Genomic DNA, 20,048 nt, shown 5'->3' on the forward strand with positions numbered 1-20,048 from the left:
TGTCTGTCGTTGCCTTTCATTTCAAGTAGGAGGACTCCTTTCAATATTTCTTGTAAGGTAACGTTTCCCATGGTGGTGAACTCCATCAGCTTTTGTTTGTCTGGGAAAGCTTTTATTTCTCCTTCATATCTGAAAGATAACTTTGCTGGATAGAGTATTCTTGGCTTACAGTTTTTATTTTTCAGTATTTATATATCTTTCCACTTTATCTTGGCCTGTAGGGTTTCTATTGAGGAATCTGCTGATAGCCTAATGGGGATTCCTTTCTAGGTTGTTTCCTTTTCTTCTGGCTGCTTTTAATACTCTCTCTATTATTGATTTTTGACAGTTTTCTGATGTGTCTTGGAGAAGTTCTTTTTGCATTGGGATAATTGAGTGTTCTGTTATCTTCATGGATTTGTATATCCATTTCCTTCCCCAGGTTTGAGAAGTTCTCAGCTGTTATTTCTTTATATAAGCTCTCTGCTCCCTTCTCTCTCTACTCCTTCTGGGATACCCATTACCCTTATGTTGCCCTTTCTAATGGAGTCAGATAATTCTTTTTTTTTTTGAGGAAGGAAGATCGACACTGAGCTAACATCTGCCAATCCTCCTCTTTTTGCTGAGGAAGACTGGCCCTGGGCTAACATCCATGCCCATCTTCCTCCACTTTATATGGGATGCTGCCGCAGCGTGGCTTGACAAGCAATGTGTTGGTGCGCGCCCAGGATCCGAACCAGCGAACCCCGGGCCGCCGCAGTGGAGCACACGCACTTAACCGCTTGCGCCACTGGGCCAGCCCCAAGGAGTCAGATAATTCTTGTAGAATTTCTGCATTTTTTTTAAGTCTTAGTTCTCTCTCCTTTTCTACCTTCATCATTTCTAGGTTTCTATCTTCGAGCTCGCTAATTCTCTCTTCCATGTGATTTGCTTTATTTCCAGTGCTTTCTTATGCATTCTTCATCTCATTTATTGAGTTCTTTAGCTCTAGAATTTGTTTTTTTTTAAGGGTTTCAATCTCTTTGGTTAAGTATTCCTTCTGTTCATTGATTTTATTCCTGAGCTCATTTAACTGCATTTCTGAGTTTTCTTGTAGCTTGTTGAGTTTATTCATGACAGCTATTTTGAATTCTTTATCAGTTAGATCACAATCTTCCATGACTTTATGTTTGGTTTGTGGAGAATTGTTTTCTTTTTATAATGCCTGGTACTATGGCTTTTTGTTGTGCTTGTTGAGTTATTCCCCTGCCAACGCATTTGTTTTAGCAAACATGTTTTTTATTTAGGTGTAGCTTTGTTTCGATTCAAATTTTTCAACTGCTTGGAAATTAGAAGCCTTTCTTTTGTTTTTCGTTATTGTGCTGGAGCCTTAGTTTTTGTTTTTTCTTACCAGAGCTACCTTTGGCTATATTTGAGGATCCTGCGTGTTCCACCCTCCACTGCCTTAATTTGGGGTGGCACTGGTATTCTTGTCATTGCCACCTGTGCTTCTAGAGGTCACTGATGGCTTGCTGTTGCTGGTGTTGCTGTAGTCACTGGCTTTGTTGCTGGGGCCACAGGGATGGCTGACATCTCAGCCGCATCTGGGATCACCTGGGTTGGAAGGTCTGCCACTGTGGTGTGGGGAGGGAGAGGGTGGGTAGGGAGCCTGGTACATGGGGCACCATCTCAGCTGTTGTCTGTTACCTTGTGGTCACAGACACTGCTGCAGTTGGGTTGTAGGAGTCCTGTATGCATCTCTGCCACTGGTACTAGGCTCTGGGCTGAGGCTGAGTGGCCCGGGATTGTCGGTCTCCACCTACACTGCTGCTCTGCTTCCCGTGGCTACAGGCGCCACCATAGCTGGCGGGCTGGAGTTGCATGCGCGCCTCTGCTGATACCCACCGTATTCTCAGATGCTGCGGCCAGAATCCAGAATGCTGGGCTCTGCCTCTGCTGTTCCCCTGTTTAACCTCCTCTACATGCTCCAATTCACTCACCTTTGTATGTACTGACGTATGGATCTTTCTGGCATCCTGGTGTGATGTGCAGTGTAGCCTTTGTTGGGTTATGGATGTTTTACTTGCTGCAGATTGAAGGGGAGAGACAGAAGGATCCTCTCACACTGCCATGATGATGACGTCTCTGTCATTTTTGAGTATATCTCTTTATAGTTTTTTTAATGGTTGCTATAGGGATTACAAAATGCATACTTAAACTTTTCAGTTTATTTAGAGTCACTTTAATAGGACTGTAGATACGTTACCACCTATAGATATCTTTACCCTTCTTCTTTTATATTATAGTGGTATTATGTATTACATCCACATGCTTTGAAAACCTTATTAGACAATGTTGAAGTTTTTGCTGTCAATCATCAAGCAAAGTTAAAGAAACCAAGAGGAGAAGAACAATTTATTATGTTTACTCTAGTATATACTGTTCCTGTTGCTCATTCTTCATTCCTGATGTTCTAAATTTTCCTCTGGTGTTGTTTTTCTTGTTTTTAAGATCTTCCTTTAGCAACTCTATTAGAACAGTTTTGCTGACTACAAATTCTGTTAGCTTTTCTTTGTTTGAGAATGATGGATATTGTTGCTAGATACAGAATTCTAGTTGATAATTGTTTTGGTACAGCACTTAAAAAATGTAGAACCTTAATTTCAGGCCTTATACCACAATTGGCTTTTTGATGCCATGACACTGGTGATCACTGAGACTTTTAGGGAGTAAGAAAGTGCCCATTAGGAAGTGAGGTGGCACTTGACCAGGAGAGAGAGGACCACATGGTGAGGTTGTCAAAAACACAAACTTTGTAAGTATCCTCAGTTATGGTCAATACAAGTGATTGAGTGACCTGTGTGGCGTTGTGTGGGGAGTATGTGTCTCCAGGTCATGTGAATTTAGGTTAATCAGTGCTTATGGCATAGTGACAAAAATCCCATTTGCCACATTGTAACTTAAATAGGAGTTCTTTGAGGAGTCTATTATGCCCCTCAGTTAAACTGGCTGTCTCCCCTTATGGGGAGGTGGAAATGTCATTGAATCTCTTCTTCAGGGTCCCAGCGTTGTATATTCTGAGAAGCAGAATGAGTGCCTTAGTCAGTATCAGTAATGTCTGGAACTCCAAAGGGGTGAGGAATGTCCTTGCCTTTACAAAGAGAAGACAAGTGAGGCCTCGTATTGTGGCCTTAGTATATGTAGAGATGTATCGTGTTGATTTCTATTTTGGGTATCAGTGAGGCAAGAGATTCCTATGGTTTTTTTACCCTAAAAAGAGAACTCTAAGGCTGTGGCCCAAGGATTTGTGAAAATGTGCGCATGGGGCTGTTTTTTGGCCAGGACATGTAGTGCTAAGATGACTGCCAGAAGTTTGGTCAATTGGGCTGACCCTTGAGTCTTGTCCTTTGCTTGGGACATCCTGACTAAGTGAAGAAAGCAGCAGCATTCGCTGAGCTCCATCACGTACGATGGTGGCAATGCCATCTGTAAGGTGTGTGAACTTCTGGTGCTGTTGTGTCAGGTGATCTAAGGGGCTCCTCCCGTAGCCGTGGAGTCTGGGAGAGGGGTGACTTCTAGCACCGTGGCCTCTGGCAAGGGCCCTAGGACAGGGGAGACTACTGCCTCCTGCAGGTGCGATAGGCCAGGGTGCCCAGGTTTGGTTCCATCTTATAGCTTTGCTGAGCTTGTGGGTTGTTGCTTCCATGACCCACAGCATAGTGGGGACCTGGGTATGGAGGGTCACAGGCTCAGGGTCTTTGAGAGTTTCTCTTTCCAGGAAAGCTCAGTATATGGCCAGCGATTTCTACTCTAATGATGTATAGTGCAGGGCTGAGAAGGGCAGTTCCTTGCTTCTGAACCTCTGGGCAACATGTAGTCATCAAAGGTGGTCCAGAGACTCCAGGGGGCATGAGAGGAGGTTGCTAAAGCCTCTTGAGTGGTGTCTCTGAGGGCACTAAGGGGACTATCTGTATTAATTTCTTAGGGCTACTGTAACAAAGTACCACAGATTGAGTAGCTTAAACAACAGAAATGTATTGTTTCACAGTTCTTGAGGCTCCAAGTCTGAAATCAAGGTGTCAGCAGGGTTGTTTCCTTCTGAGGGCCATGAAAGAAGGTTCTGTTCCAGGCCTCTCTCTTTCGCTTGCAGATGGCCATCTTCTCCCTGTGTCTTCACATTCTTTCCTCTGTGCATATCTGTCTGTGTTCAAATTTCCTCTTTTTGTAAGAACACAAGTCATATTGCATTAGGGCCCACCCTAATGACCTCATCTTAGTTTGATCATCTGTGAAGACCGTATTTGCAAGTAAGGTTGGATTCACAGGTACTGGAGGTCAGGACTTGACATCTCTAGGGGACACAATTCAACTGATAACACGTCCCATATTTGTCAAGCCAATTTGTAGTTGCTAAAGACTTACTTTAGGACCGGCCTGGTGGCTTAGCGGTTAAGTGCTTGCGCTCTGCTACTGGCGGCCCGGGTTCGGATCCCGGGCGCGCACCGACGCACCGCTTCTCTGGCCAAGCTGAGGCCGCGTCCCACGTACAGCAACTAGAAGGATGTGCAACTATGACATACAACTATCTACTGGGGCTTTGGGGAAGAAAAAGGAGGAGGATTGGCAATAGATGTTAGCTCAGAGGCGGTCTTCCTCAGCAAAAAAGAGGAGGATTAGCACGGATGTTAGCTCAGGGCTGATCTCCCTCACAAAAAAAAAAAAAAGACTTACTTTACTTTTAATTTATTACTCATAATGTCAGAGTCCATGCCCACTATTGGATATTTTAGGGCAGTGGGTGCTATAACCATGGGGAATTAAGGCAAGAGAGTAGTTCTGATGGTTAGGGTGAAACATACCTATTTGTCCTCTAAATTATATCCAGTAATTCCCCTAAGATTATAGAGGATACCTTGTTTAAATTTAGTGGGATCTCCAGGTAGAAACGTAATTTGAGCCCAGTATTGATTTAAATCCGTGAAGGTTTACCAATTGGTGCATTTCAGCAGATATTAAAGTTAATTCAGAACCTATATCATAGAGGCATAAGAGCCCTTTTATCTTTTTGTTGTATAAGTTCTTTCAGTAAACTTTGGAGTCCCAATTGGGTCAAATTGTGGACTCTTGTTCCAATTTAATTGTTTTTTTCCTCCAGAGAACCTCAAATCAGTCAGGGTTAGGGGGTGCCCACATGGCAAAGGTTACTTTATAGGGTTTAAGGACCCTGGACTTAAGTTGATCTTGAATTAACCTCTTTGCTCTGCCCTCAGCTGCCGTAGTTATTTTCCCTACAACCCTGGGGATTAGGATCTTTGTTGTGACAGATGTGGGCAGCAGAGTGGCCCAGTGGAAGAGCGCTGTGCCCAAAACCCAGAGGGTGGTGCATCGAAACTATCCTCTGCTGTAGCCTCACCTTTTCCTGCTCTGCGGGCATCTTCCCCCCCCCCCCCCCCCCGTACAAATTCTCTTAGTATTGTAGATTTCTAGCCTTGTAAAGTCAGGGCTTTTGGTTTCTGTCTCTGACTAATCACTCATAGTGAGGATCATCTGGGTGGTTATGGGAAAAATTTGGGGTCCTGGTGGCCCACCTCTTCCTCCAGGCAATGCCAGTCAATCTCCCTGGCGTCGGGGTCCACATCTAGTAAGGTCATTTTGTCTGTACCCTGATGAGGAGCAAATGGGGTGACGCATGGGAGCTGGGGCCAAGTCCCGCATACAGATGCTGGTATTCCCCTGTCACATAAGAGGCTGGAGGTGGGCTTCTGAGCTTTCACTCATGACAGAACTGAAGCTCAGAGACATTAACTGACCTTATGCCTAATTGCTTGTAAAAGATTGAATTCCAAGAATCAAGTTTCCAGTCCAGGACACTTCTCTGACACTTGTGCAAAAGCCAAAATTAACAACGCCTGTTCTTTTTTTCTTTTTTGCTCAGGAAGGTTTGCTCTGAGCTCACATCTGTGCCAGTCTTCCTCTACTTTGTATGTGGGTCGCCACCACAGCGTGGCCATTGACGAGTGGTGTAGGTCCGTGTCCAGGAACCGAACCTGGGCCGCCAAAGTTTAGTGCACTGAACTTAACCACTAGGCTGTGGGGCTGGACCCCAGCGGTCCCCAGCAACCTCCAGTCTTAATCAGAAAACTCAGTAACAATTATTTTGTTATTCAGTTTTTAGTGAAAAGATAAGTAATTTGTAAAAAACCCAAGTGCTGAAGTTACTTGTCCTATCATTTGTCCTACTTTTTTTTTATTTTATTGAGGTCATGATAGTTTATAACATTGTGAAATTTCAGTTGTACAGTATTATTTGTCCATCACCGTATGTATATGTCTCTTTACGCCTTATGCCCACACCCTAGCCCCGGTAACCACTAATCTGTTCTCTTTATCCGTGTGTTTGTTTATCTTCCACATATGAGTGAAATCATACGATGTTTGTCTTTCTCTGTCTGGCTTATTTTGCTTAACATAATACCCTCAAGGTCTATCCGTGTTGTTGCAAATTGGACAATTTTGTCTTTTTTATGGCTGAGTAGTATTCCATTGTATATATATACCACATCTTCTTTATCCATTCATCAGTTGCTGGACACTTGGGTTGCTTCCACATCTTGGCTATCGTGAATAATGCTGCCGTGTACATAAGAGTGCATAAGTCTCTCTGAATTGTTGATTTCAAGTTCTTTGGATTTTACCCAGTAGTGAGATAGCTGGGTCGTACGGTATTTCTATTTTTAATTTTTTGAGAAATCTCCATACTGTTTTCCATAGTGGCTGCACCAGTCTGCATTCCTACCAGCAGTGTATGAGGGCTCCCTTTTCTCCACATCCTCTCCAACATTTGTTATTTTTTGTCTTGGTGATTATAGCCATTCTAATGGTATAAGGTGAGATAAATGTTCTTTCTTTTTTTTTTTTTTGTGAGGAAGATTAGCCGTAAGTTAACATCTGTTGCCAGTCCTCCTCTTTTTGCTGAGGAAGATTGGCCCTGGGCTAACATCCGTGCCTGTCTTCCTCTACTTTACATGGGATGCCGCCATAGTATGGCTTGACAAGTGGTACATTGGTCCATGCCTGGGATCTGAACCTGTGAACCCCGGTCTGCTGAAGTGGATCGTGCATACGTAACCACTATGTCACCAGGCTGGGCCCTCAATGTTCTATTTTTTAAAAAAGCTGTATTTACTTCTGCATGGCCTTAATTTGTTGCATTAAGAGTGGCCGTGGTATCTAAAACTACCGTTGTTGTTTGGTCAGTTACATTTGCATTGTCTTAGTAGTGTTTTTTCTTCTATGCCAGTGGCCCTTAATCCTGGCTGAATATTAGAAATACTTGGGAACTTAGAAATGCTAGTGCCTAGGCCATATTCCAGATCAAGTGAATCAGAATCTCAGGCAATAGAATTCTGGCTTGAAATTAAAAATGCATGCATGCCTGTGCGTGCGAGTGTGTGTGTGTGTCTCTCATCCCATGCTTCTAATGTACAGTGAAGGTTGAGAAGCTGATTCCAAGCCTGACTTTTTCTGATTTAAGCAAAACTGCAGTGCTTAGTTTAGAGGTGCTATATGATTGTACATTTGTAATGTATAAAAATGTACACATTGCAGAAAACATCTATATTTAATTCCTGGGAGCTTGTTGGATATTTCTGTAAACGAGACAGCTGCCATTAACGATAGCTATGGCAGGAGGTTGAAAGAATGGGACACTTGAAGTGTACCAGTGACAGGGACCCTTTTTTGGGCCTCAGGGGCAGAGGGTTGAGTTAATTACACTCCCCAGTTTCTGGCATACCATCATCCAAATCCATCTTTTTAAATGTTTTCTTTTCTGATGTACAGTCGTGCATCTCTTAACAACAGGGACATGTTCTGACAAATGCATCATTAGGCGATTTCATTGTGTGAACGTCATAGAGCATACTTATACAAACCTCAGTGGTATAGCCTACTACACACCAGTGCTATATGGGTACTAATCTTACGGGACCACCATTGTATATGTGGTCCGTCATTGACTGAAACGTCATTATGTGGCGCATGACTGTATTTGTGTATCCTTTTGTTTTTATGTCATTCTAAAACATACTAGTGTTCAACGTGCACGAATTTTTAATTTGCGTAAAAATGGAATGTGTGGTTCCTTAGCCCGAGTTTGTTCTCTTTGCCATTCAGCAGTGTATTTTTGAGTTGTATCCATGGTGGGTATGACTGCTGTGGCTTTCTGTCCTCCACATCTTCCTAATCATGGGCCTGTGGGAGAGCTCTGTGGGCATAGCCCCTGGAGGGGACTTCCGTATAACTTAGTTACTCTAGACTGCTGTCCAGTCTGGCTGCAGGGTCTGCCTTCCTGCCAGCTGTGCCTGAAGATTTGTGTCTCCAGCCCTGGCTTTCTATCAACACTTGGTATTATTTAGTTATTGAACAGATGCACGTGTTGTTCTAGGCACTTGGGATATATCAATGAACAAAACCAGATGAAAAAGGAAAAAGAAATCCTGTCTTGGAGCTTATATTTTAGCTTTCTAACAATTGCCAATTTGGTGAGTGTAAATTAGTATTTTATTGTTTTAATTTATATTTTTCTAGTATCTCTTCATAGCATTAGCCATTTGGGATTCCCTCTATTGGATGTCTGATATTTTCTATAGAATGCAGGAGTTTCTTGGGAATATTTATTTGTCCCTGTTGGTTTTAGATATTTTTAGATATCCTTACTGTTTGTAATATGATGTAATGTCTTTCACAGATTTAGATGTGTGTTTCTAATTGTATCGTTTAGAAAATAATTCATTTAGTAAGGGTCTTTAGGAATAGGACACGCAGTTCAAGGTGAAGGTTAGTTCTCTCCTCACTTGCTGTGTAAGAAGTTTCATGACATTTGTTCTTAATTGAAATTTTAAATTGTCAGTGGCCAGAAGTCATGGTTTTCAACTTTTCTTTGGTGTCCCAATGCTCCTGAATTATACTCTGTGAATGGTAGTGGCCCTGTGTAGCAGTGGTTCTCAGTTGGTGGTGGGGTAGGGCAATGTATGGAGTTAAAAATTATTTTTGAATCATACTCTCATTCCACATCTTCCCTTCCCATGGACACACAGCAATTGGCTGTCACTGGATGAAAGCAATTAGTATAAAATTCAAGTAGGTAAATATCAAAGACTAAGTTTCTTAGTGGAGAAATGTAGTAGGAAATTGAGACAATATTTTGGAAGACATGCTTCAAAGAAGAATTTGAGTGATATATTGACTTCTTTATTAAAAGGGTCACTGGGCCTTACATTACTTAGTAAGTCACATTGTACCTGTTATGATGATGATTCATGTAATTTTTTTAAATCATCAAACATTCAGTTAATGATGTGTGTTGTAACTTAACCTTTCCATTTCTGGGAGGGATATTTGTGAAGAGACTGACGAGTGGATGTTGCATTTTGAAAAACAATTTATAGTTTTTTTTTTAATTTTTAATTTTCCAGATGATGGTGTTGATACTCAGAGTGGAACAAAGAAAGAAGATCTGAATGACAAAGAGAAAAAGGATGAAGAAGAAATGCCTGCACCTGCATATAGGGCGAAATCAATCTTAGAGAGCTGGGTATGGGGCAAGCAACCAGGTATTATGATCTGAGTTTCTGGTACTTTGGAAAGCTTGGTCTGGCACTCATTTTCTATACACCACAGATGGGCTTTTTTTTGGTTGTGGAATTTTTAAAAATTTAACTTAAATTTTTTTTATATTGTGGTAAATTATACATAATATACAATTTACTATTTCAGCTGTTTTTAAATGTACAGTTCAGTTTATTGTGCAATCGTCACCACCATCCATTTCCAGAGCCTTTTCATCTTCCCAAACTGAAACCCTGTACTTATTAAACAATAACCCCCTTTCTTCCCTACCCTCTAGCCCCTGGAAACCGCTGTTCTGCTTCCTGTTTTGAGAATTTTGACTAGTCTAGTTATGTCAGATAAGTGAAATTGTATAATAATTATTTTTTTGTGTCTGGCTTATTTCATTATTTAGCATAATGTCTTCAAGTTTCATCCATGTTGTAGCATGTATCAGAATTTCCTTCCTTTTTAAGGCTTAGTAATATTTCCATTGTATATTTATACCACCTTTTGTTTATCCACTCATCCGTGCATGGGCATTTGGGTTGCTTCTGCCTTTTGGCTATTGTGAATAATGCTGCTATGAACATGGGTGTATACAAGTTCGAGTCTCTGCTTTCAATTCTTTGTGTATATACCTATGGGTGGAATTGCTGCATCATGTGGTAATTCTGTTTAACTTTTTGAGGACCTGGGAAAGTTTTCCACAGTGGCTACACCATTTTATATCCCCACCAGCAATGTATGAGTGATCCAGTTCCTCTGTATCCTCACCAGCATTTGGTGGTGTCACTATTTTTTATTTTAGCTATTCTGATAGCTGTGTGGTGATATCCCATTGCTGTTGCCTATGGCTGATGATGATAAACCTCTTTGTGTGTGCTTATTTACCATCTATGTGTCTTCTTCAGTGGAATGCCTCTTCATGTCTTTTGCCCATTTCCTAGTTGGATTTTTTTTTATTGTTGAGTTTTTTCTTTCTTTCTTTCTTTCTTTTTTTGTTGAGGAAGATTAGCTCTGAGCTAACGTCTGTTGCCAATCCTCTTTTTGCTGAGGCAGATTGGCTCTGGGCTAACATCCATGCCCATCTTCCTCTACTTTATATGTGGGATGCCTGCCATAGCATGGCTTGACAAGCGGTGCGTAGGTCTGTGCCTGGGATCCGAACCTGCGAACCCTGGGCCTCCGAAGCAGAGCGCATGAACTTAACCACTACGCCACTGGGCTGGCCCCTGTTGTTGAGTTTTGAGAGTTCTTTATATATTCTGGATACTAGTTCTTTGTCCTATATATGGTTTGCAAATATTTTTTCTTAGTTCACAGCTTGTCTTTTCATCTTCTTAACAATGTCTTTAGTGCAGCAGAAGTTTTTAAATTTTGATAAAGTGCAATTTATTAGTTTTTTCTTTTATAGATTTTGCTTTTATCAAATATTAGAACTCTTTGCCTATCCCTAGAGCCAGAAGATTTCCTCCTATGTTTTTTCCTAATAGTTTTCTGTTTTCTGTTTATGTGCCTGATCCATTTTGGGTTAAATTTTGTGTACAATGTGAGGTTTAGGTCAAGTTTCTTTTTTTTTTTTTTCTCTGTAGATATCCATGTGCTTCAGCATCATTTTTTGAAAAGACTGTCTTTCTTCCATTGAATTGCTTTTGCACTTTTGTCAAGAATTAGTTGGGCGTATTTGTGTGGTTTATTTCTGGGTTTTCTGTTCTGTTCTACTGATTCATATGTGTATCTCTCTGCCCATACCACACTCTTGATTACTATGCTAAAGAGTTAAGTCTTGAAATCAGATAGACTGGTTCCTCTCACTTTGTTCTCTTTCTTCCAAATTGTTCTGGCTATTTTAGTTCCTTTGCCTTTCAATATAAATTTTGAATAATTTGATTTCCATGTCTTCATTGCTAGTGTATAGAAATACAATTTATTTCTATATGTTTATCTTATATCCTGCAACCTTGCTGAACTGACTTCGTTCTAGGAGTTTTTTTGGTGGATTCTTGAGATTTTTTACCTAGACACTTTTATTTCTCTCTTTCCAATCTGTGTGTCTTTTAGTACATTTTCTTTCCTTATTATTCTGGCTAGAACTTCTAGTATTATGTTTATAAGAGTGGTGAGAGCAAACATCCTTACTTTATTGCTGATCTTAGGGGAAAGACATTCAGTCTTTCATCATTAAGTATAATCTTAGCATGGGTTTTTGTAGATGCTGTTTATAAAAGGGAGGAAGTTCCCGTCTATTCCAATTTCCTGAGAGTTTTTGATCATGAATCAGTGTTGAATTTTGCCAGATGCTTTTTCTACATTGACTGATTTGTCATCATGTGATTTTTTTTTTTTCTCTTTAGCCTGTTAATGTGAGAGATCACACTGATTGATGTTTAACTGTTGAACCAGCTTTGCATTCCTGCAGTAAACACCACTTGGGGATGGTGTATAATTCTTTTTATGTAATTTTACTTGCTAATATTTTGCTAAGAATTTTTGTGCCTATATTCATGAGAACTATATTCTGTGATTTTCTTTTTTTATACTGTCTTTGTCTGGTTTTGATATCATGTTAATACTAATTTCTTAAAATGAATTGGGAGGTATTCCCTTTTCTGTTTTCCAGAAGAGATTGTTTAGAATTGGTGTTAATTCTTTTTTAATGTTTGGTAGCATTCTCCAGTGAAGCCGACTGGGCCTGGTGATTTCCTTTTCAGGATTCTTAAAATTATGAATTGAATTTTCTTAATAGATATACAGCTATTCAAGTGATCTGTTTCATATTTGCTGAGTTTTGGTAGTTTGTACTTTTCAAGCAATCAGTCCATTTTGTCTAAGTTGTCATATTTATGTGGGTAGAGTTGTTCCTAGTAATTCCTGATTATGTTATCCTGATTATGTTATTGATGTCTGCAGAGCCTCTTTTTTTCTTGATGGTGATAATTTATGTCTCTCCTTTTTTTGGTTGGTCTTGCTTAGAGGTGTGTCAATTTTATTTATCTTTTCAAAGAACCAGTTCTTGGTTTTGTTGATTTTTTTTCTCTGTTGTTTTTCCATTTTCATTCTCATTGTTTTTCCTGTTATTTTAATTAGTTCCTTCTTTCTACTTCTTTTTTTTGTTTATTTTGCTATTCTTTTTCTTGGTTGCTGAGATGGGAGCTTATATTGATTGATTTAGAAGTTTCTCACTTTTCTAATGACCCACTTAGTATATACTTTTTTCTCTCTCAGCAGTGCTTTAGCTTTTTCTCACACGTTTTGATGTGTTGCATTTGCATTTTAATTCAGTTCAGTATATTTTTGATTTCCCTTCCTCTTTGACCCATGGATTATTTAGAAGTGTGTTTAGTTCCCAAGAATTTGGAGATTTTCCTATTATCTTTCTGTTACCGATTTCTAGTTTGTTTCCATTGTTTTGGAGAACACACTCCATATGATTTCACTTTTAAGTTTGCTGAGGTTTGTTTTGTGGCCCAGGATATGGTCTCTCTTGGAATTTGTTATGTGGGTACTTAAAATGATTGCATATTCTGCTGTTGTTGGCTGGAGTGTTGTCAACATGTTGATTAGATCCTGTTGGTTGATGGTGTTGAATTCTTTTATATCCTTGCTGATTTTCTGTCTCCTTATTCTGTCAATTGTTGAGAGATAGATGTTGAGGTCTCCAACTATAGGAGTTGAGTGTGTTTTTCTCTTTTCAGTTCTTTTTTTTTTTGTCCCATATTTTGCAGTTTGGTGCGTGTACATTGGGATTATTATGTCTTATTGGTGAGTTGACCGTTTTCTTATTTGGTAATGTTGCTCTGTGTTCCTGGTAATTATCTTTGCTCTGAAGTTTACTTTATTTGATATTAATATGGCCACTCCTGCTTTCCTTTGATTAATGTTTGCATGTTATTTTTTTTTTTCCTATCCTTTTACTTTCAATCTGACTTTTATTGCCAATCTTGCCTGTTGAAATCTGCCTATTTCATCTTGTAGATTGCATAAAATTAGGGCATGTTTTTTAGTTCACTCTGCCAATGTCTGTCTTTTAAGTGGTGTATTTAGACTGTTTGCATTTAATTTGATGTAATTTTTGGTAAATTAGGGCTTAAGACTGCCATTTAATTTTTTGTTTTCTGTTTGCTCTGTTTTTCATTTCTCTGTTTGGTTTTTGCGGCCTCCTTGTGGTTTACTTGACCGTTTTTAGAATTCCATTTTGATTTATCTACAGTGCTGTCGAGTGTTTCTTTTTGTGTAGCTTTTCTTGTGGTTTGTCTAGGTGATGCATTATATATACATATAACTTACCACAGTCTTTTGATTGTGTCATTTTACCAGTTTGAGTGGCATACAGAAACCTTACCTCCCTTTATGCTTTCCTGTTTATGTTATGATTGCCTTTAATATTTCCTTTGCATTTATTTATAACCACATTGGCAATGTTATAATTTTTGGTTGAAGCTTCAAACATAATTTAGAAAAGTCAAGAGATGAAGAAAAGCCTGTTGTATTTACCCATATGTTTCTTACTGTGTTCTTCCTGATGTTCCAAGGTTCCATCTTTTATCATTTCCATTCTGTTTAGGGGGCTCCCTGTAGCCATTCTTTTAGTTGCATCTGCTGATGACAAATTCTCTTAGTTTTCCTTCATCTGAGAGTGTTTGATTTCTCCTTCTTTCCTGAAGGACATTTGTGCCAGATTTAGGATTCTGGGTTAATGATTCTTTTCTTTCATCACTTCAAAAATATTTTGCCATTTTCAGCTGGCTTCCATCATTTCTGATGAGAAATTTGCTGTAAGTTGAATTGTTATTGCACCATAGTTAAGGTGTTGTTTTTCTCTGGCTGCTTTCAAGGTATTTTCATTGTCTTTAGTTTTCAGAGGTTTAATTATGATGTCTTAGTGTGGATTTCTTTGGGTTCATCCTGTTGGAATTTGCTGACTTTCTTGGATCTATAGATTTACATCTGTTGCCAAATTTGGGAAGTTTTCAGCCATTGCTTCTTAGAATACTTTTTTAACCCCACCCTTTTCTTTCCTATGTGGAGTTCAAGGACAAGAATGTTAGATCTTTTGTTATAGTCCCACAGATGCCTGGACTGTTCTTTTTTTTGTTTTACTTTTTTTTATTGAGGTATAATTGACGTACAACGTTATATTAGTTTCAAATGTACAACTTAATGATTCAATATTTGTATATATTTCAGAATGATCACCACGATAGTCCAGTTAACATCTGTCACCATACAGTTACCATAATTTTTTTGGTCTTGTGTTGAGAAACTTCATAATCCACTCTCCCAGCAACTTTAGAATATGCAACACAGTATTAACTATAGTCATCATGCTGAACAACACTACATTCCCATGACTTATTCATTTTATAACTTGAAATTTGTACCTTTTGACCACCCTCACCCATTTTGCCCACCCTCTACCCCACTTTAGGCAACCACCAATCTGTTCTCCATATCCATGAGCTTGGGTTTTCTTTTTTTTTTTTTAAGATTCCACATACAGGAAAGATCATATGGTATCTACCTTTTTGTGTCTGACTTATTTCACTTAGCATAATGCCCTCATGGTCCATTCATGTTGTTGCAAATGGCAAGATTTCATTCTTTTTTATGGCTAAATAATATTCCATTGTGTATATATACCACATTTTCTTTATCCATTCATCCATCAATGGACACTTAGATAGTATCCATTTCTTGACTGTTGTAAATAATGCTGCAATGAACATGGTGGTGCAGATATCTTTTTGAATTAGTATTTTTGTTTTCTTCAGATACATACCTGGATGTGAATTGCTGGATCATATGGTAGTTCTATTTTTAATTTTTTGAGAAACCTACATAATGTTTTGCTTAGCGGCTATACCACTTTACGTTCCGATCTACGATGCACGAGTTCTCTTTTCTCCACATCCTTGCCAACAGTTGTTATTTCTTGTCGTTTTGACGATAGCCATTCTGATAGATGTGAGGTGATATCTCATTGTGGTTTTGATTTGCATTTCCCTGATGATTAAGGATGTTGAGCACCTTTTCATGTACCTCTTGGCCATCTGTATGTCTTTTTTGGAAAAATGTCTTTTCAGATCCTTTCCCTGTTTTTTAATTGGATCATTTAGTTTTTTGCTATTGAGTTGTATGTGTTCTTTATATATTGTGGATGTTAACTCCTTATCAAATATATGATTTGAAAATGTTTTCTCTCATTTGACAGGTTGCCTTTTCATTTTGTTGATGGTTTCCTTTGCTGTGTAGAAGCTTTTTAGCTTGATATAATTCCACTTGTTTGTTTTTGTTGTCAGATTCAAAAAATCTGACCAACCTCAAGGAGCTTACTGCCTGTGTTTTCTTTTAGGTCATTTGTTGTTTCAGGTCTTATATTCAAGTCTTTAATACATTTTGAGTTAATTTTTGTGTATGGTATAAGATAGTTGTCCAGTGTGATTCTTTTGCATGTGGCTGTCCAGTTTTCCCAACACTATTTATTGAAGAGACTGTCATTTCCCCATTGTGTATTCTTGGGTCCTTTGTCATAAATTAATTGACTGTGTATGTGTAGGTTTATTTTTTTTTCTCCCCAAAGCCCCAGTGCATGGTTGTATATCCTAGTTGTAAGTCCTTCTAGTTCTTCCAAGTGAGCTGCTCCACAGCATGGCAACTGACGGAGAGTTGGTGTGCTTCTGCACCCAGGAAACAAACCCAGGCCACTGAAGCGGTGAGAGTGCCAAACTTTAACCACTAGACCATCAGGGCTGCCTCTGTTCTATTTTTATGAAAAATGCCACCAGAATTTTGAAAGAGATTTCACTGTTATCTGTAGATTGCTTTGGATAGTATGGACATTTTAACAATATTAATTTTTCCAACCATGAGCACATAATATATTTCCATTTATCTGTGTCTTCAGTTTCTTTCATCAATGTCTTATAGTTTTCAGAGTACAGGTCTTTTGCCTCCTTGGTTACGTTTATTCCTAGATATTTTATTCTTTTTGATGCAATTGTAGGTGAGATTGTTTTCTTAATTTTCTTTCTGATAGTTCGTTATTAGTGTATAGAAATGCAACAGATTTTTGTATCTTGCAACATTACTGAATTTGTTTATTAGTTTTAAGAATTTTTTGGTGGAGTCTTTAGGATTTTCTCTATATAATATTATGTCATCTGCGAATAGTGACAGATTTCTTTCTTTCTTTCCAATTTGGATGCTTTTTAGTTCTTAGTTTTTTTTTTTGCCTAACTGCTCTGGATAGGAGTGCCAATACTATGTTGAATACGAATAGTGAAAGTGGGCATCCTTATCTTATTCCTGATCCTATAGGAAAAGCTTTCAGCTTTTCGTGGCTGAGTATGATATTAGGTGTGGGCTTGTCATATATGACCTTTATTATGTTGAAGTACGTTCCTTCTATACTGACTTTGTTGAGAGTTTTTATTATAAATCGATGTTGAATTTTGTCAAATGCTTTTTCTGTGTCTATTGAGATGATCATACGATTTTTATCCTTCATTTTGTTAATGTGGTGTATCACGTTAGTTGATTTGCGGATGTGGAACCACCTTTGCATCCCTGGAATAAATCCCATTGGATCATAGAGTTTGAGGAGGAATGGCAGTAATTTTTCTTTAAGTGTTTGGTAGAATTCACCAGTGAAGATATCTGGTCCTGGACTTCTGTTTGTTGGGAAGTTTTTGATTACTGATTCTATCTCCTTGCTAGTAATCAGTCTGTTCAGATTATCTATTTCTTCATGATTCAGTCTTGGAAGATATGATATTTCTAGGAATTTATCCATTTCTTCCAGGTTGTCCAATTTGTTGGCATATAATTGTTCATAGTGGTCTCTTATGATCTTCCGTATTTCTTTGGTATCAGTTGTAATGTCTCTTTGTTTGTTTCTGATTTTATTTATTTGAATCCTCTTTCTTTTTTTTCTTACTGAGTCTAGCTAAAGGTTTATCAATTTTGTTTATCTTTTCAAAGAACCAGCTCTTGGTTTCATTGATCTTTTTTATTGTCTTTTTATTCTCTATTTCACTTATTTTCACTTTGTTCTTTGTTCTTTCCTTCTTCCACTAACTTGGGGCTGCATTTGTCCTTTTTCTGGTACCTTGAGGTATAAAGTTAGGTTGCTTATTTGAGATTTTTCTTGTTTTTTGAGGCAGGCATTTATTACTGTGAACTTTCGTCTTACAACTGCTTTTGCTGCATCTCATAAGTTTTAGTGTGTTGTATTTCCATTTTCATTTTCTCAAGGTATTTTTTGATTTCTCTTTTGATTTCTTCATTGACCCATTGGTTGTTCAGTAGGATGTTGTTTAATCTCCACATATTTGTGAATTTTCCAGTGTTCTTGTAATTGATTTCTAGTTTCATAATATTTTGGTAGGAAAAGATGCTTGATATGATTTCAGTCTTCTTAAAGTTATTAGTACTTGTTTTGTGGCCTAACATAGGATCTATTCTGGAGATTGTTTCATTTGCAAGTGAGAAGAATGTGTATTCTGTTGTGTATATCTGTTGTCTGTCTGGTCTTACGTGTCATTTAAGGGTGACATTTCTTTATTGATTTTCTGTTTGTATGATCTACCCTTTGATGTAAGTGGTGTATTAAAGTCCCCTACTATTATTGTACTGCTGTCTGTTTCTCCTTTTAGGTCTGTTAAGATTTGCTTTATATATTTAATTGGTCCTATCTTGGGTGCATAAATATTTACAAACGTTCTATTCTCTTGTTGGATTGACCCCTTTATCATTTTGTAATGCCCTTGTCTCTTATTACAGCCTTTCTTTTAAAGTCTATTTTGTTTGATATAACTATAGCTATCCCAGCTTTCTTTTGGATTCCATTTGCATGGAATATCTTTTTCCATCCCTTTACTTTCACTCTGTGTGTACCTTACATCTGAATTGAGTCTCTTGTAGGCAGTGTATAGATGCTTTTTTTTTTCAATCCGTTCAGCCACTCTGTGTCTTTTGATTGGAGAATTTAGTCCGTTTACATTTAATGTAACTATTGATAGGTATGTACTTAATGCCATTTTGTTAATTGTTTTCTGGCTGTTTTATAGTTCCTTTGTTTCTTACTTCTTCTCTTCCTCTCTTCCTTTGTGGTTTGATGACTTTTTTTAGTGGTATGCTTAGTTTCCTTTCTTATTATCTTTTGTGTATCTACTGTAGGTTTTTGCTTTGTGGTTTCCCTGAGGCTCATACATATCAACATATATATATATGTGCTATATATGGTATATATATGGTATGTATATATATACACCAATGTCCTTTAAGTTGATAGCATATTAAGTTTGAGCACATTCTAAAAGTCTACATTTTTACTCCCCACTCCCACATTTAAAATTTTTGATATCACATTTTATATTTTTTAATTTTGTGTATCCCTTAACCAGTTGTTGTAATTATAGTTATTTTTACTACTTTTGTCTTTTAACCTTCATATTGGCTTTATAATTGATTAGTCCACTACCTTTACTATATATTTACCTTTACCAGTGAGATTTTTACTTTCATATGTTTTCTTGTTTCTCATTAGTGCCCCTTCTTTTCAGCTTAAAGAAGTGCCTTTTACATTTCTTCTAAGGCCAATTTAGTGGTGATGAACTCCTTTAGCTTTTGCTTGTCTGTAAAACTCTTTTATCTCTCCTTCAATTCTGATTGATAACTTTATCAGGCAAAGTATTCTTGGTTGGATGTTTTTTCCTTTCATCACTTTGAATATGTTGTGCCACTCCCTTCTGGCCTGGAACTTTCTGCTGAAGAATCTGCTGATAGTTTTATGGGAGTTCCCTTGTATGTAACAAGTTGTTTTTCTCTTGGTGCTTTTAAGGTTCTCTCCTTGTGTTTGCCTTTTGGCATTTTAATTATAAAGTGTCTTGATGTGAGACTCTTTGAGTTCCTCTTATTTGTAACTCTCTGTGCTTCCTAGATCTTCATGTCTGTTTCCTTCTCCAAGTTAGGGAAGTTTTTAGCCATTATTATTTCAAATAAGTTTTCTGCCTCTTTCTCTCTTCTTCTTCTGGGATCCCCTATAATGTAGTGTTGGTCCTTTTAATGTTATCCCTTAATTTCCTTAAGCTATCTTCACATTTTTTCCTTCTTTTTTCTTTTGGTTACTCTGATTGTGTGAGTTTTACTGCTCTCTCTTCAAATTCACTCATCTTTTTTTCTGCTTCATGTTGTCTGATGTTGAATTCCTCTATTGTATTTTTAAAGTCGTTTTTTTTCCAGTGTATTTTCTCTTTGTTATTCAGATCGGGCAACTTCTATCTTCCTGTTCGCTGATTCTTTGCTCTTTTTTTCCATTATACTGTTGAGTCGATTTACTGACCTTTTAATTTTGGTTATTATATTTTTCAGTTTTAAAATTTCTATTTGGTTCTTTTTTATAAGTCTTCTTTTTCTTGTCTTTGGTTTTCTGTGTTTTCATATGTTTCAAGTGTGTTCGTAATTGTTCGTTGAAGCAT

General features: G+C 38.0%; 1 protein-coding gene across 10 annotated transcripts in view; it reads left to right on the top strand.

Moving 5' to 3' along the window:
- The window catches only part of HERC2 (HECT and RLD domain containing E3 ubiquitin protein ligase 2), a 229,527-nt gene that overhangs the window by 32,869 nt on the left and 176,610 nt on the right, over positions 1-20,048 (top strand). For 9 of the 10 annotated variants that reach the window (XM_058542234.1, XM_058542239.1, XM_058542230.1 and 6 more), the window contains one exon: positions 9,435-9,572. In XM_058542234.1, coding sequence (XP_058398217.1) covers positions 9,435-9,572 — 138 coding nt within the window. Of the gene's footprint in view, positions 1-8,424; positions 8,502-9,434; positions 9,573-20,048 lie in introns of those variants that run through there. The other variant, XM_058542238.1, reaches the window with a different exon arrangement.

This window comes from Diceros bicornis, chromosome 5 (genome assembly GCF_020826845.1).
Source record: "Diceros bicornis minor isolate mBicDic1 chromosome 5, mDicBic1.mat.cur, whole genome shotgun sequence".
Lineage (NCBI taxonomy): Eukaryota > Metazoa > Chordata > Mammalia > Perissodactyla > Rhinocerotidae > Diceros > Diceros bicornis.